At 36.1% G+C, this 19,059-nt stretch overlaps 1 protein-coding gene across 1 annotated transcript; it reads right to left on the bottom strand.

The window, feature by feature from the left end:
- Positions 1 to 9,554: 9,554 nt before the first annotated feature.
- Positions 9,555 to 10,505, bottom strand: LOC113191250 (olfactory receptor 52A5-like). The gene has a single exon (XM_026400924.2). It carries the CDS (start codon positions 10,503 to 10,505, stop codon positions 9,555 to 9,557), a length of 951 nt encoding a protein of 316 aa, XP_026256709.2.
- Between the last annotated feature and the right edge of the window lie 8,554 nt (positions 10,506 to 19,059).

Below are 19,059 nucleotides of genomic sequence, written 5' to 3'. Positions count from 1 at the left end.
CCTCAGTTAATAATACTGACTTCCACATGCCTGTTGGTGCAGATTAAGTCATGCAGTAGAGTTGGCAGGTATACTACTAACTGATAAAAATATCTAATCAAGAGTGGGAATTTAAATTGTAATATCAGTCCCACTTAGTACAGGAAATAGCTTAGGGTCAAATCTTATTAATCTTCAAGCACTATGTACTCAATGCATTAAACCAATAGTCTTTTTTGTCCATAAACTCATGACCTTAGGAGATGTTACAATTCTCATAAAGAAAATTTTGTTAATTACTAAAGAAATTCAACATCCATTGATAGTCTATGAAAATGAGATGTTAGACCTTATCATGTGTAAAACCTTCCCATCTCCATCTTTACATCTCCTCTTGTGAAATTACCAAGTAAATGATTTGTTCTTAGGGCACTCACTGGCACTGGATGGCCTAAGAATTTTTTGGTACTTTAATTATTTTAATATCGATTTAAAAAGCACTTAAACTATGTAAATTTGATGTAATTAAGGAATCCTAATTTTAAGGATTAGCATTAGTTAATATGCATATGCACCTTTGCCATATGGTTTATAAATTACTCAGGATACAATGGGAGGGGAAAAGCAATTGTATTACCCTTTACTGGCAGCTTCTCAGGCAACCTAGTTTGTAAACTCTATCCTGTATGTCTCATCTTTATCCTAGATGAGAAGAATGTGATGGGCAAATGGCCACCTTTAGAGTTACACTACCTAGACCATTAGGCAGCGGGCTTCATATCTCTCCCCTGCCACCCCCTGTGTCTCACTCACTATCTGGCTACTTTCCTCTGCCACACTCTGCTACCATGATGCCCTGCCTCACTGTGAGCCCTGAGGAAAGGAGCCTGCTGTCTATGGATTGAGACTTCTAAAAAAGTGAGCCCCCGAATAAGCTTTTCCTCCTCTAAAACTGTTCTGGTTGGGGCCTTTTACTCACAGCAGTGAAAAAGCTGACTAAACATTTGCCTAGTACTAATTTGGGTACCACCGCCACTACCAACAACAACAACACCAATAACAACAACAACAACAACAACAACAACACCAACAACAACACTACCACCACCACCAATTCCTTTTAGATGCAGTGATAGTGACAAGACTCCCAAGCTGCCAAGCTGGCCCTGCTACCTATAGAACCCCTGTGAAGAAACAGCAGTGGAATGGTGGAGTGGCAGAGTAGCAGTCGGGGTGGGTTGAAGTGTGGACTGCAAGCACTGCCTGGGTCCCTATGGAGCCCGCCATGAAGGCGTAGAGATCCTGAGGTTCTGTGGGCCAAGGTACACCAACCTGTACTGGACATGGTACAGATGACTGCTGCACAAGCCCACTCCACCCAATGTTTCAGCCCTGAACCTGCAAATACACACCATCCCAGGAACTCAACCTCTAGCTTCCTGACCCGCCCAGAATAAAATGGAATTGGGGCAGACCTGAATGGAAGTCAGAATTCAGTTGACCAATAGTGTTAGTTTTCAAACTCTAATTAGCATTAGTTTGAACCAATAGCATTGGTACTTCTTCCAAACTCTAAATAGTATAAGTTTGGACCAATAGAAGTGACCCAATATAAACCTCTAGACTAGCTAGCATAGTTGGATGGGAAAATTTGCTCAGGGTTCCCTCTTGCAGTGCAGGAGTTCTGTTCCTATTCCTTTTCCTCAATAAATTCTACTCTTACCTTCATTCATCCTGGTTTGTGGAATTCATTCTTTGAATTTGTGAGAGAAGAACCCTGACAGAAGAAATTGACAATGAGCTGCTAGAGTCTGCTGCAATACTGGAGGGCATGGGCCATCATTAAGAGCTGGGGTTGTGCTCACTGATAGAACGCTTGCCTAGCATGGGTTTGGTCACAAGCACCGCATAAACAGAAACTAAATAAACAAAATAAAGGTATTGTGTCCACCGACAACTAAAAATATTTTTTTAAAAAAATGCCGCAACACTTCTGGGCTACAAAGGCCTGCGACTTTACACAGACTCCACCCACCAGCAGAAGCAGGTAATCAAGTTTCATCTCACAAATTCAGTTTCAGTAGTCATATTTGATATGAATTTGTTTTTCTAGTTCCTTGAGATACAGCGATAACAAAATTTATATAAGTTCATATAATATGTAACATTATATTTATGTGGGACATATATGTGACTACACACACACACACACACACACACACACACACACATACACACAGAGTGCTATCAACTTCCTTCTTGATACTACTTTTGCTTTGTCTCCATGCCTTTTAGTATGCTGTGTTTCCATTCTCATTTGTTTTAAGAATGTTTGTAATTCCTGTCTTAATTTCTTCCTTGATCCACTGGTTGTTCATGAGTAAGTTACTTCATTTTTATATATTTGTATAGTTTCCATTGTTTTTTTTTATTTCTTTCAATAGCTCCCCACCTTTCAAATGTTTGATGTCCCTATTTACATCTTTCTGTATTGCCTATCTCATAATATATTATTGTAGTTTTAATTTTTTTTACTCTTCATACTAAAAATATGAATGGTTCAAACATCATGTTTACTTTAGAATATTTTGAATATGTTTGTGTAGTTACTCTTTTCAGTGAGTTTCCTATCATCTGATATATTATTTTTACTCTTCAACCTCTTTTTCTTCCAGTGTAAAGAACTCTATCATTTTTTTAGAATAGGTTTGATGCTATTAAATTTTCTCAGCTTTGCTGGGTACAGTGTTTTTTCTTGGCAGGTACCATGCAAATCTCCCCCGACACACTACTGGCCAATAAGTTTTCTGCTAAGTGTGTTGTTAGGCTAATGGTGACACCCTCTGTGTTATTTCTTTACTTTCACTGCCTTGAGAACTCTGTCTTTATTCCTAACTATGAAGAGATTGAATTTAATAGTAGGTCTTAGGGTAGACTTGGTCTACTTTAATTTGATGGTCCTTTCGCTTTCCTGTGCCTGGATATACATATCCTGCTGCGCCCCTCTGCTGACTCAGGCAATGGCAAGGCCCTACTGAGGTGGATGGCACAAGGCGTCCCTCCTCTGAAGGAGCACAGTATGTTTCTGAGAATGGGCTGGTTTGTTTTTGTATTCCTTTAATAAGTATAGTTGCGATTTCTCATATGACCATTAAGTATGAAGGAAAAAACATGACTTTCCCAATTAATGCAACTACTTCTAAAGAATGGATCTGTTTGCTCTAAATGCGATGATTCAGCTGTGGAACGTAAATTGTTAATGTCTAATGAAAAACTCCCTGTATTTCTGTCAAGGAAGTTTTTGAGAAATTAAATTAAAATCTAGAGAAGAAGAATTAATGTTAAGAAGACAGATTAGTGCTTAGTACAGGGCAACTTGTTCTTGTTCCTGTGCACAATGGTTTGTGCTCTTACTCTTATTTGATTAAAATTAATAACAAGTTAACCACTTGCCGTAACCATGGCACCGGTTCCAGTCAGTAAGTCAAGAAAGAATAGTCAAGGTATAGGCCAATAGTCTGGGACATTTCTAACTATTATTAAGCAGAAACAGCTCAAAGTAAAACGCGAACTGAAAGTAAAAATGCTTGCTTATGCCTAAGCCAAGAGACATTCTTCTTATCTAATTGTAGCTACGTAATACTTTCTTTGAATAATGATTTCTGTTTTGTAACCACAAAGTACTGTGAGCCTGCCAAAATGAAAAGTATATATGATCAACTTCACAAGTAAAGATTGGGATTCAGCACCTTCACTTTGGTGTCTGTGTTGTTTCTCCACCCCCCTTTCTCTGATTCCTCACCATCTGTTCCTCTCCTGAGACCCCCTGTTGGAGCTGGACTCCGACAATATCCCCCTGTAGAAATGTAAATACCTCTGGTATTATATCTTTGAACAAACTTTCTACCCCTTTGGTATTGCCATATCCTCTTGAACCACCATTAACTTGAATATTTTCTTTTTCAGTGCTGTTCCAAAGTTCCTATAAGCTTTCTTTATTCTTTTTTTTTTTATTGGTCGTTCATAACATTACATAGTTCTTAATACATCATATTACACAGTTTGATTCACGTGGATTATGAACTCCCCCTTTTACCCCATATACAAATTGCTGTATCATATCAGTTTCCCTTCCATTGCTTGACATATTGCCTTTCTAGTGTCTGATGTATTCTGCTGTCTGTCCTATTCTCTACTATTATGTTTTCAAATAGTCCATCATTAAGTTCATTGATTCTATTATCTGTTTGGTTTGCTCTGCTATTTGATGCCTTCTTTCACAATTTTAATTTCTCTGAGTATCCTTTTCAGCTAAGGATTTATGTTTTATTTATAAAATTCTTTCTCTGTCTCAGTATATTGGACTGTTTCTGTGTTTTCTTGAAGTCTGTTTAGTTCCCTGTTAAAACTGAGGATTTTAATTTAACATCTGAGAGTTTCAGTCCTCTCTATATGTTGCTATAGAGTCAGATTCTGTCACCTTATTTTGTTTTTTAAGGAGGTCATGGTTCCTTGCAAGTTCTTGGTATTTGTTGGTGTACCATTTTGTCTTTTCATTAAGGATTAGGTCTTAATTCAAATCTTTAGAATCTGGCATTTCTGGGGTCCATCTTTTCAAAAACTGTAAGCAGACCACTTGTTTCCTCTCTGGACATGTCTACTATTTCAGCACTGTATGGTCCCCTAAGTCCAGGTTTGCTAAGTGTTGTTTTCAGCACTAGAGGGCGTCCCAAGCCCAGTCCTGTCCCAAAACCTCCTTGTGGTGTTCCAAAAGATCTGGGGGAGTTTCTAAATCAGATGCTTCATCCCCACATCCCCTACCTGGTAGGAGAATACGCCACACTCCTCATCCTGTGGTCAAGTGCCACAGGATTCTGTTGGGTTCTGGTCCCTATTGTGAAGAGACCAGCACACAGCAAATAGGCAGTGGCTTCACAGCTACCTTCTTTTACTCTACCTAAGAGAAAAATTGTTTTATCTGTGTGGTGCAACCTTGTTGGGGGGCGGGAAGGAGTGGATAGTCCCATGGGCATGGGCTACAATCACAGATTACACCCTGAGCCCAGAACCTACCAGGAACAGTGCAGCACTGAATGGACCAGCATGTACTCTGCTATGGCCTGTCTACTGCTGCAGGGGACTCATGGCCCAAGACTACTGCAACCAGCCACAGCTGGTGCTGGCTGGGATATTAGTCTGTGTACCGGGGTCTGTGAGTCACCAACAGACACCCACGTGAGTCCAGAGGCACTGTCCTGGGGACGGTGACTATTTTGATTCACACAGTGCTGGGTTTTACCAGCCCTATACTGAGTTCTAAGACAAGGTCTTATGCTCACTTTCCTGTCCTAATCAACAGGAACTGGAGCTTTGACCCTTATTATCTGTCCAAGGTTGTAGGAGGGGTGATGGGCATAGTACCTTGGCCACCTACTAAGGGGACAGGAGGCTCAGCTGGGCGGTAGAGTCTATGAGCCCTGTCCAGCACTGAGTTTCCCTTGTTGGGGACTACACTGGGTTTCAAGTCTAACATCTGGACTTAATCTTTGCTTCCTACAACTCTCTGCACACTGGCCTCCTTGAGGTTGGAGGAGGGCTGACCCTGATAGCTCTTTTCTTCCTACCTTCTTCAGTGTGTGTTTCCAGGCACTGCAGTGTTCCACCTGAATTCCGTGGTGATGTGAAGTTGTTTGGTGCATGAAGAGCTGTCTAAACTGGGCAGATGATCACTGAAGCCTCTCACACACCTATCTAATGACCTAACCCTTTTACATCTAGGTTTGTACCCTGAATAAAACACTGATCAAAAAAGATTTATAAATGAATGTGAACAGCAGCTTTATTTATCCCACACCCAAATTGGAAAGAACCCCAATGCCCATGGACAAATAAATTGTAATGTATCCATATACTGTAATATTATTTATTAAGAGAAAATGAACAATTGATGAAAAAACTTAAAAGTAATCTATCATAATCAAAATAAACAACAAACACAATTAAATATTTTATCATTACATTTGCATCAACATCTACAATGTACAAAATTCATCTTTACTAATAGCAAGCAAGTGGTTGCCTGGAGATGGTGGTAAATGGAGGGAAGAATCACAGATGCACTTGAAATCTGGGTGATTGATGGCCTGATTGAAGTAATAGTTTTATAGACCTATGTGTCTGTCAAAACTGATCATTATATACTTTATGTACAGCTAATCATATGTTAATTTTATAATAAATTGTAAAAATATACAGTATCTACTACTTCTATGATTAAAATGTGATTCTGAATTTATTTTATGTCTTAAAATGAAAGATGATAGAATGAATTAATTAATAGGAACATACAAGGCAGATTATTTTTAAATACAGCGCAGAAAGTACTAGCCTTTAGTGTTTGATAATTTGGGATACATTGAAACAAATATATCTGTTCTTCAAAAACTGCATCAACGGTGCATTTCAGAAAAGAGGACAATATTTTCAATATGTATAACACAAAATTATTGCACACAATATATAAAGACTTCTTAAATATAAAAACTAATGCAGATAATTTGATAATTCAGGTAGAAAATGGAAACAATTATTAAATTTATACAAAAGAATATTTGAGCAGTCTATATATGTGAAAATATGATGCAGTTTCATTAGTTTTCAGACAAATGTCAATTAAAAATCAGAGTTTCTGCGCTGAGGTTGTGGCTCAGCAGTAAAGCACTAGCCTAGCACAGGCAAAGCCCTGAGTTCGATCCCCAACACCATATAAAAATAAATAAATAAAGATATTGTGTCCAACTACAACTAAAAAATAAGTATTAAAAAAAATTAGAGCTTCTACTATTTGTATACCACATGCCTAAAATCACAGTTCATTCTCAAGCTTCAGGAAAGATGTTAAGGAACACAAAATTCTTAAACTTTGCAGGTGATTTTAGTTCATAGACACATTTCAGAAATGTTTAAAAACATCTACCAATGTTGATATTATGAATTGGTTATTTGATTCTTAGATGCATCAATCAGCATTCAAAGTGCATGAAGACACTCAGATATGAATATATTACTCATAATTGACCTTTCTTAATGCACATCAACAGAAGAAAGGTCAACAAATTATGGTATTTTTTCTATGGCATATTATTCAGGAGGAAAGATGAGCAAAATAGAGTATAATCAACAACTTGGACAAAGTTTACAAGAAGACACACAAAATATACATTGTCCATTCATACAAAATTCAAAACACAAGCAAAACTAAAATATAAGACATTGGAGTGCCTGCATAGGCTATAAAGTATATCTAATAAAAGAAAAAAGGAAATAATTATATTAGACATAACAAGGAAGTTTATCCCTTTTAGGGGAAGTGAGAGTTTGTGATAATAAAGGGACAACTACAGGACATGTTGATAGTGAATAATGATTTATTTCTTCACCTACATTGTAATATCATGGTCATTTTCTTTATGATAAGTTTTCCCCTTTTATTCTTGTGAACTAAAAGAAAAAAAAAAACACTTCCACCAGTGGTTTTATTTACCTATTTTTTTTTTTCTAATCACGTAAATCTAAGACATTGCAACTACTTATTCATAGTTAAAGTAGGGCTTTTACCACATTTGTATTTCCTTCTGTACTATCTTCTCTTACAAATTTACATAAATCTAATCTATTTTAAATAGAGAAAATAGTTGCTAAATTATTACAACCTAAAATATTTTCCCATATTTAATTCTGATGTTATAAGAGTTTCTTTTTAAAAATTATTTTTCTAATTTATATGTGTATTTTAAGATTTTTGTTGTCTTCCTTCATATTCCATATAAAACATTAAAACATGAATTCCTAAGGGCACATAACAGGTTTCATTTTTTTCTGATGCAACAAGGTTGGATTGTTACATTTTCTGTTGATTTCTTCCAAAAAGGTATTTTTTTTCTAATTTGATTTTTTTACTTTGATATATTTTATATTTGATATATTGAATTTCACTTTTTAATTTATTCATGATTAACTTATAGTTATCATTATATTCTATTTGTTTTTGTTTCTTATTTGGAAATACCACATATGTACTCTCTCTATTCTTTAATTTTCGTGTATAATAACTTTATGAAAGAATTCGTATATTTGGCACATATTTTTCTAAGAGAATGATTCCTCATCAATTATTCACTCTGTGTTATTGATCACACAAATACTGGAATATCTAACTCTCCAATGCAGAATTAAAATGAATTATTTAGTTGTTAGCCTTTATTATCTCACTTAACATTTTTTTATCTTGTCTGCCTATCGATCAACATGATTCTTTTTAATTTTCAAAATGTTTCTATTAGTGTATTATAGTTGTGCATACTATTATACCTCATTTGACATAATCATAAATGCATGGAATATAATTTGCTCTACTTTAGTCCCCAGTACTTCCTCTTTTCCTCTCTTTCTCCCTCCCCACTCCCCTTCTTCTACTCCACTAGTGTTCCTTTATTTACATTTTTAATTGCTGATTTATAGATATACATAAATGTAAGGTTTACTGTGATACATTCATATGTGTGCATAGTATAATTTTCTCTGTTTCATTCCACCATACATTCTTTTTCTTTTCCCTCCTGCCTTTCCCTCAGCCTTCTTCTTCTACTCCACTGATCTCTTCCATTGATCTCCACTCCTCTCCTTTAATGTAACCTTCACATATAAGTGAAAACATTCAGCCCTTGACTTACAGAATCTGGATTATTTCACTTTGCATGATGTTCCCCTGTTCCAACCATTTACCAGCAAATGCCATAAGTCCATTTTTTTTTGTTACAGCTGAATAAAATCCATTTGTGTATGTATGCCACATTCTCTTTATCCATTCATCTGTTGATGGGTACCTGGACTGGTTCCATAACTTGGCTACTGTAAATTATGATGCCATAAATATAATTGATTCCAAATTGGTTAAAACATAGATTCAAAAATAGGAAAGACAGTGGAATGAATCTGACATAAATTTCTTATGTACATGGATAATACACCACAATGAATCTTCACCTCATTTCCAACCACAAGACTGGTATCCTAATTAGAAAACATGTATTCCATGTGTCTACAAATATGTCAAAAGATATAAATATATTCTACAGTGAATGTATAACTAAAAAGAACAAATTTTTGAAATGTAAAAAAAAATACTAGGAAATGGAACACGGTCAGAATTATAATAGTGTTTTTGGTTACCAGTTGAGAATGTTCATATATCCTTCAAACTTATTTAGAATCAAATGCTGTTTTCTGAAATCTTATTTTCTGTATAGGTATAGATGGTGCCAAAGAGGAAGCTTTGAATTTAAATGGACAGGATAAAAACAGAAGAATGATTTCAATAAATTGAAATCTCAACATAACAGAGATTTTGTTCTTTATGTATTAGCCAATCAATTGAATACCTGCTTAAATTATGAGCATCTGAGATATAAACCTTTTTTTAAGATATACTTATTTGAAGAAGACATGAATTTTTACTTCAGTGAAGTTGTTACTGATAACCAAACTAAAACTTCTCTGTAGGGAGTAGTTAACAATCAAGACTTTTGGAAGGAGACAAAGATTTTCCAGGCATGCCTACGGATTTCTTTGGTCTTAACTCCATAGACAATAGGGTTGAGAAAAGGTGGGACTAACAGGTAAAGATTTGACAAGAGGATATGAACATAGGGTGGTATGTGAGAACCAAACCTGTGTGTAAAGAAAGAGAAGAAGGCCAGGAGGTAAAACTGTAGGAAGACACAGAGGTGAGCTACGCAGGTATTGAAGGCCTTGACTCGGGCCTCCTTCTGGGGTAACTGGAAGACACAGACAAAGATTCGAACATAGGACATGGTAATAAAGATTATGTCAAATCCTAGGATGGCGAAGGCAACAAATAGGCCATATATCTTGTTGACTCTGACGTTTTCAGCAGCCAGTTTCACGACGGCCATGTGCTCACAATAAGAGTGGGAAATAACTGTAGTTTGGTAGAATTTAAGACGGCATTTGATAAGCAGCAAGGATGGTAATATAAGAAAAGTAGCCCTCATTGTTACCCCAACTCCAAGATGAGTCAAGAGTTTCTGGGAGAAGACAGTAGCATGTCTCAAGGGGTTACAGATGGCCACATAGCGATCCAGGGCCATTGCCAGCAGGACGCCTGATTCGGTTGCCTGGAATGAGTGAACAAGACCCATTTGCAGAAGGCAGGCATCAAAAGAAATCTCTGGCCAATGAAACCAGAAGATGCCTAACATTTTGGGAAGAATACAGGTGCTAAGTGCCATGTCTGTGGCTGCCAACATGGCCAAAAATATGTACATGGGTATGTGGAGGCTGTTTTCTTTTTTGATGATAACCAAAATGAGGGAATTCCCAATCACAGCGATGATGTACATGGCGCAGAATGGAATCCCAATCCAGCACTGCACTGACTCCAGGCCAGGAATCCCAACTAGTGTAAAAACAGAAGGCATGAAGAAGGAGCCATTGAATGTGAGCATGGTGACTTGGTCAGAAGAGCCACGTGGTGGTGCTACTGTTTCATCTTCTAATCCATCTCAAGACTGGATGAATGGAAAATGAGGAGGAAATAATTTATGTTAGAAAAATATACTGCTGTTAGATTAGGATTAACCTTTTCATTCCAACAACTCCTCTCTAATTATTTTTCTATCTTCTTTTCCAAAGTCATTTAGAAATCAAACATCTGGATTTATGTTTCTGCATACCATGATCATATTGAATGAGAAAAATTAAATTTACTAGATTCTTCTAGTTAAATTAAATTTACTAAATTTCTGCTCCATGACTACTGAACCAAGAGGATTCCCTTTATCTGTGTTTGCTACTAATCATGTATGGTTTTATTGTGACTTGTGAATTGGAACATGCAAAGAAATTATTTAATTATAAAGATACTTCAAGAACTAAGCTCTACCTGCACCCGATAAAGAATTCAGAGGTGACAAAATAGTACACAGTTTTCTCAAATTTAGAAGGCAAATTTTCCAGGAACATTCTCCAGTTTTGCAGCTCTTTAGCTGGATTTCTCAGGTCAGTCTATTTATAATCTCTTCTGTCATAAATTCCCTCAGAATACATTCAAACTCATTTCTCAAAGTTCCACTATTCCCAAACTCAATCATTCATTTTGTAATTTGTTCTGTTTGTCCTCTGAGAAAATAAACCCAGCACTTTCAGAACTTCTTCTCACCTTCCATGACCTGCTATGTGCACATCACTTGTGTTTAACATCAGTGCCAACCCATGTTCTCTGCTTCTCTTGCTCTCTCTCAGCAATAATCTTAGTTTTCTAAGAATGAACAGCTATTTCTCTTTAACCATTCGAAATAACATGGAATGACTTATAGAAGAGTATTTTGTTTTCTTTACAACCTTGTAGATCTTCTATCTAACCAAACTACAATTTCCAAAAAGGTGAAATTGTCTTCTCCACAGTGTTTTCCATGGGACTCTCTCCATCCTGTTCTGTCTCTGCCCTTCACTGGTCACCCCCACCCATGACACTGCAGACATCCAGACCCTCCATCTTGGTTACCAAGGGATTTGCTTCAGCATAGAGGGGCTTTGTCCTACATCTTCTTAAGTTTAAGGACATTTTCCTGCCTGATGTTTAATTTCAATCCGTGTTTATCCTCCTTCTTAGGAATTGCAACAGTCATTTTCTGAAACCATTTAAGTGAAACATAAAATTGATAGAGATAGTGAGAGTGGCCTGAAAACATACCTTCTCCATCATTTCGCAGAGGTGTTATGTTGTTGCTTTTTCCATTCACCTGATAAACTGAAAGGGCCACTATAATCCACATGAAGTCAACTGGAGGAGCATTTGCTGCTTCCTTTTCTTTAAAGTTATCACACTATGATTAAAGTTTCTATCTGCCTATCTGATATATGACCACACATCCCATAGAATATCATCATGTAGTAACCAAAAAAAAAAAAAATCTGTGATTTATCTAAAAATTATACTTTCGATTTTTATCATGTTAGTTTGGGAAATTTAATATTGTCATATGATGGATAATTGACCTGGAGAATAACTGGAATTAAGATAGAAGCTGACTCTGACAAAGTGTATATAAAGCAATCAAAGAAAGGAGAGAAAAAGTATAAGAATGAAGTAAGATGTTGTGTTTGCCGAAAACTAAAAAATAAATACTAAAAAAAAAGAGAATGAAGCAAGAAAACAAAATAGCAAGTAAATAAAACAGAAAAAATATATTTTCAGTCTAAAGGACCATGGATTATGTTGAGAAAATAATTAACTTGCTTCCTTTTCCGAGTCTCGCAGCATCTAACTGATAATCTTCAAGGGCAGGTTTTCTCAATGTCAGCCTAACTACATTTTAGGCCAAATCATGTTCAGTTGTTGTGGGGATAGTCTTTGTAATTTTAATATTTAGCAGCATCCCTTTCTCCTACCCATTGGATATCAGAATGAACAATCAAAACTACCTCAGGCATTGCCAAATGTCCCCTGGACATTTGGGGAAGGATTTGTTAAAGAGGGGTGCTAACCTTTGTTCAAGAGTCTTACACAAGGGAAGGGGAGGAGCCTTTTGTTGAATAAGGATTGATGAACTTATATAACTTAAATTGAGCAAAATAAAACTGGCTATCCAGAGGAGTAATTTTTCAGTAGATATTAACTAGGAAAATTAAAGAAGAGAATTCCAAGGAAAGAAAATAGATGGTTCAAAATTGCAGACGTGATATATGCTAGCATTAGCATAAGCAGAACATTGTCTGATAAGCAGGCATGATAAGAATTGTGGCTAATGAATAGGGAAGAAGACCAAGTGAGGTGACCAGTTTAAGCTAAATAAATCTTGCAGGTGGTAGGACGAATTTTTGCCCATTAAAAGTCCAATGTGTTAGCAGCTTAATGAATAAACTGAAGAGCTTGAAAATACTGGATAGGAATAACTTAGTAGAAAGCTACCCCTTCATGAAATTATGTAAAAACAGTGAAAGAATAACAAGGCAGAAAAATCTATGGGACTCACTGATATGATGCAGGAGAAATTTAGAAAGAAGAGATTGAGAATTACTCTCAGGCTGAGAATTACTGGACTGGATGGCAAAAGGCAACTGGGGGAAGCACTTTATGTCCATAAATATATACATCCTTAAAAGAAGGAGAAAAGAATTCTTTTTTTTTTTTTCGAGAGAATATTTCAATATTTATTTTTCAGTTTTCGGCAGACACAACATCTTTGTTTGTATGTGTTGCTGAGGATCGAACCTGGGCCACAAGCATGCCAGGCGAGTGTGCTACCGCTTGAGCCACATCCCCAGCCCCAAGGAAAGATTTCTTTAACCATTGAAAACTCTGACACAAACAATACAGAAATTTAGATCTTCTCTGTATGATTATACCTTGAACCATTATTGTTACCTACAATTCCTGTTCTGACTCATGGTAATTAGCAACACATAGAAGTTTAAAGAAATTTAAGTCCAAGCTTCCTAAAAGGGCTGTGATATCAAGGAACTCTTCCTTTTATCTCATGTGTGATGTGCGCCATTTGATCTCTGACTCAAGATGTTCAGTGACAGAAAATCCCTTTATTTTTTCTGAGGTAGTCTCACATTACAGAACCTCAAGTAATTAGCTCCAAACTGCTTCCCTTCTAATTAACAATAAAAGTCCTAAATATATATTCCCATAATAGACATTTTCCATGGAACATAGCAGTGAATTGTACAAAATCTGAAGCCAATCTAGACAGTTCAAATTCTGAATCTTCCAGTGAATAGCTTTCATTTTCCTGAGCCAGTTTTGAAAGTAAGTTCCTCAATGTCACCATTGGTAAGATAAGACTAACAGACAGAAATGCATTAGAGGATGACTGTGAAAGGGGGATCATTTCAACCATTTAGAAAGAATTATGAAATGTACTGTTCTCTTCTATAATGCCAAATATTAACCCACAGAAATCTACACTCTCCTTCCCATGAAAAAATTCAGATATTTGAAGATACAGAGAGAATTTCCTTTGAATCTCCTCCAGTCTAAGCACGAATAGTCTCTGGACCTTTTTAGCAGACAAGCTTTACATTCATATATTAATTTAGTTCTGGAGAGGTCCTACAACTTGTCAGACTTTATAATTTGCCCCCCTATTTTTTATTAACTGTTTGAGCAATATTCTGGAAAGCATGAATTACTATGAGACAAAATTGTTCTAGAGTTGAAACTCTCCAAAACAAGACAGTGTTGCTTTTTTATCCTCCTGCCCTCATATGGGGTCATATGGGGTTTGTATTCTTTTAGAAACAAATCTGTCAGTTCCCCACTCACCTTACAGAATATCCAGCCCCCAGATTTACCAGGGACTATCTACTGAAGCATAAATAGAACCCACAGATCAGAATCTTTTGGATGTTTCAGGCAGTGAAGAATCAGTGTTTTACACCATAGTGTGCCCCTGTGGGATTGGGTTTTTCTAATCCCTTGTGATGGGAAAATGAAAGAATAACATGGTTATGAACGTAGAAAATTCCTGTCTCATAGGGGTTCTGTGTCTGTTTTGTTTTCCTCTCAAACTCAGATATCTCTTTGAAACTTGGAACCAAAATGACTGTCCTTTTAAAACTTTATAAGGAAAGTCAGCTTTCAATGATGACACAAAATAAAACAAGGCACTTATTTACAAAAATAACCAGCTGTAAAGGAAAAGAGAAACAACTTCTGACATTCAGATTAATCTGGGCAGACTCTTGCTGACTGAGAAACAAAAGGAATCTTTTAAATTCCAGTGTGACAAAGAGTGATTTTTCTTATTAGGCCCATGAAAGGGTCTGGCTTTAGAAAGTACACCACAGGGCCCCCAAAATTCTTTCAGAACCCAATTTTTTTTTACTTGAACATGGGTAACATAAATGTTTCCTGTATTCAACCATCCCTTACCAAGTTGTTTTTGCTATGTCCATAATTTTCACCTAAAAAATGTATCTTCAATAATGTTATTGTCAATTGTTATATCTATAATCTCAGACATAATCTTGAAGCCTCTATTTACTTAGTTGAAAGAAGAATATATACCTTAGAAAAAACTTTGGGAGTTGAACTCATAGAATCAAAGAGGAAAATGGCAGTTACCAGAGAGGCTGGATGGGTGGCACCCCCACCCAGCAGAATCTTTTGGATGTAGGTCCAAAGAAAATTTCAGGTAGGCACAAAATTTCCAAGAGGTCTGTGGTACATCATTGTGAGTACAGTCAATAACAATATATTATATACTTGAAAAGTGCTAAGACTAGATTGTAAGTAACATTACTACAAAACAGTTGAGGTAATACACATGCTAGAAATCTCAGTGTAGCCATTACACATTTTATGCATAGATTAAAATACCACACTGTACACCATAAATTTACACACATTTTATGTGTCAATTAAGAAAAAAATAAAAGGAATTTAAACCTTTAGCTTGAGGAAAAAGAGGAAGGAAAATTCCCGTTCTCTGCATAGTACAGGAAATGGGCTACCAAGACTGGATTGCACGCAAATCTTTGAGAGACACAATGATGACATATGACAGACACAGCTTTCGTCTTGTGTCATTGCATCTGGTCTGATTCAACAGACCTTCTCTTTTGCATTTAAAGACATTTGACTATACCTTTTGAATATTCATCTGTATTTATTTATTTATTTATTTTGGTACTGGGGTTTGAAACTAGGAGAACTTTACCACTGTGCTACATGCTCAGTGTATTTTTATTTTTTGAGACAGGATCTCACTAAGTTGCCCATGCTGGACTAAAATAACAATCCTCCTGTATCAGCCTCATGAGTTGCTGGAATTACAAAATGCTCCACAATACTTAACTATTTTTCTTTCTTGACGGTGAAATTTTTGAATAACCGTATCATTTATTACATAGCCTGTCCATTCTTGAATGTTTCCTCATGAATATGGCTTAGGTTATATGAGATTTATTTTTACTTGAATACCACAGAATAATATATCATTTCTCTGTTCACTGCATCATTAATCATGTAATATTTACATATTCTAAATTTAATGAACTTAGTTTCAATCACTTGGATAATGAGTGTCATCTATTACTTTATTGTAATGCCATTATTCTTCCCTTTGTAATTTATGAAAATCTGTGGGGAGATACTTTGAAATTATTTAAATAGTTATTCCTCCTAAAACCTTTTTATTCTATCAATGAAATTCTCAGTTCATCGTACTTTATATTTTTATTTGTTGTCACTAGATTATAAGAAAAGATTTGCTCTTCAGTCATTTGATTATGTATTGCTTTATTCATCTGAGTAACATTTAGAATATGACTTTATATGATGGGCTATAATCAATTACCATTATTATTCATTTTTTTAGCTCCAAATTTCCTAAATTTAATTTAGAGGAGCCTTCTCACAGAAGATAATGAATGCTTTTTTTTTTTTTTTTTACAGAGTTGAGGGCTTCTGGGAAACAGAGGAGGCTTGAAAGTCTCCTCTTCAAACATTGATTCTTAAAGAGATCTGGTGTTCCAAATGAGCTGGAAACATGAATGTCATGCTGCTGCTCTGCATCCTGGAGAAGACTGGGGATAGGGCCACTGGGGATGGCCATGGTATTTACAGCATAGTCATTGGAAAGGAAAGACTAAGGTGTAAATAGAAGGGACAGGCTGGGGGTGAGTCCAAGGCAAGAGGAAAGTGCTTCTGAGCTTCTGCCCCAAGCCCTCCCAGGAACAATGAACTGAAATTTGGAGAGTTCCTTGGAACCATGGAGATGGGTTGAGCTTTCTGCTCAGTATTTGACAGGTGCACATAAGAAAGCAACTAACCTGGGATTTACTGTGCATGAAAGGGTTGACAATTGTGATCAGCTGGTTCAGGGGATTTGGGCCATTGATATCTTCTCCCAAGAGCAAAACTTTATGCCTCCAAAGTTGAATCTAGTGACAATTGGCACCTGTGAAAAATGACCTCCATCCAGACTTCAGCACAATTGATTCCACTGGATCTATGTTTTGTAAAGTCAGAAGTTTCAGAGGTGATGGTGTGGGTGTGGAGTGGGGGTCAACTATGTGGTTGATTTTTATTTGTATTTCATTTGGGATGAAAAAGGCTTGTTTTTATTTTATTTATTTATTTATTTATTTTTGCAATGCTTGATTGCACTTTTTAAGGTAAACAAAATCTTGGTGACTGATGTTGATTTGCCTCAACAGTCCAAATTTATGAGTTTTCAGACTACTACACAGTAGTGTAGCAGTTGTGTGTTTAACATACTATAGGTTTTTTTGTTGTTGTTTTATTTTTTCCCCCTTGGGGGCACATATGAACAGGACATCTTGATTCAGACTCTAAACTGAAATTTTCTTGTAACTATTTTAAAATGATTTGTATTTCTAATGTTTCTTATACTTGTACAGAGTATTGCTGTTGGTTGCTTTTTATTAAGAAGGAAAAAAGTAGCCTGAAAAATATTTTTTAAAGACTTACAAATAAGAAATATCCGAAATGTCAACATAAAAAAAAATCCTGATTCTTGCGATGAAGTCAGAAAGATTTTAGACACATTGCTCAGAGTAACAAGAATATGTTTATTGAAAGAAAAGGGAAAAGGGACACTCTCAAGGGAGGAAAGTGGGTCTTCTCAGAGAGGAGAGAGACAATGTGCCTCTCTGGCACTCCAGTTTTTTGGGGGATCTCAGGGAAGTTTCCAGAGAGTCCTGCCCAGGTTCACCTCTTGACTGTTGACTGACAGCAGGGTGACATCAGATTTTCCAACCCCACTGCCATGGCAACTCTATGTCACTTGGCCCAGGCAGATCAGGTCTAATTGGATTCTTAAGCATTTTTTGCAGGTTTTAAAAAGTAGGAGGAGTTCCTTATCTTCCAGAATCTGCTATGTGAAGAGGGTCAAAAAAGTCTCTCACTTCAAAGTAACTCGGATTCCTCTTGCCAACATTATTTCTTGCCTGAATTTCCTTGCAGAAAACAGGTAGTTTTCTGAGAAATGTGACATATGCTGTCCACTCAGTCCAGGAAGGGCCATAGATAAATTGCTTTTTGGCAAAAAAAAAAAAAAAAAAAAAAAAAAAAAAAGCAAAAAAGCATGTGGGGGTCAACACAGTGGGCCCATTTTATAAAATTAATCTCTTGACCTCATGTTCCTACCATCCTTATCTGTCTGTATAATATTTGAACAGGTCCCCATCATACTTTGGGCACCCCTTACTTTCTGGCCAACTGCTTTATTTTCCAATTACTTTGTATTTCCTAGCCCAAGCCACAGAAGCTGTTCTTTTTCCAAGGAGTCCTCACCTCTTTTAGCAAACAAACTTACTGATAACCCAAGATGCGAAAGGAATGCTGCTCATGCCACTGTTTGGTCACTACTTTTGGTTTCTATCATTGGAGAGAGTTAAAAAACACACACAGAAATAAACACATATATGCAACTATAGAACTAGATTTATGTTTACACATCCATTAAAATCATGAGTCCTCATCTCTTAGCAAACAAACTTACTGACAACCCAAGGTTGTGAAAGGAATGTTGTTTATCACCATTGTTTGTTCACTACTTTTGGTTCCTATCAGTGGGCAGAAGTAGGAAACACATGCAGAAATAAACACATATATGCAGCTATAGAACTAGATTTATGTTTTCATATCTACTAAAAATAATGAGTCCATTCAACTCCAATGAAAAAATTCAAATCCCTAAAGTTTGTTTTGGTCCCAAAGTTTTTTATAAAAACAATTCTTCAATAGTATGGAAATTATTTTTAATTATCCTCAATATTTCTCATTTCTTCAAGCCTATAATAATCACCAAATAATTTGCATGTTTCCACAATATCCTTGTGAAAGCAAACATAACAAATGTTTAGCTTTTTTAGAATTGTATATTTTTATTAGTTCGTTTTAGTTATACTACCTTTTTTTTTATTGGTTGTTCAAAACATTACCAAGCTCTTGACATATCATGTTTCATACATTAGATTCAAGTTGGTTATGAACTCCCATTTTTACCCCAAATACAGATTGCA

This window comes from Urocitellus parryii, chromosome 4 (genome assembly GCF_045843805.1).
Source record: "Urocitellus parryii isolate mUroPar1 chromosome 4, mUroPar1.hap1, whole genome shotgun sequence".
Lineage (NCBI taxonomy): Eukaryota > Metazoa > Chordata > Mammalia > Rodentia > Sciuridae > Urocitellus > Urocitellus parryii.
The sequence above is the reverse complement of the archived record's forward strand: the minus strand, read 5'-3'. Positions and strand labels throughout refer to the sequence as shown.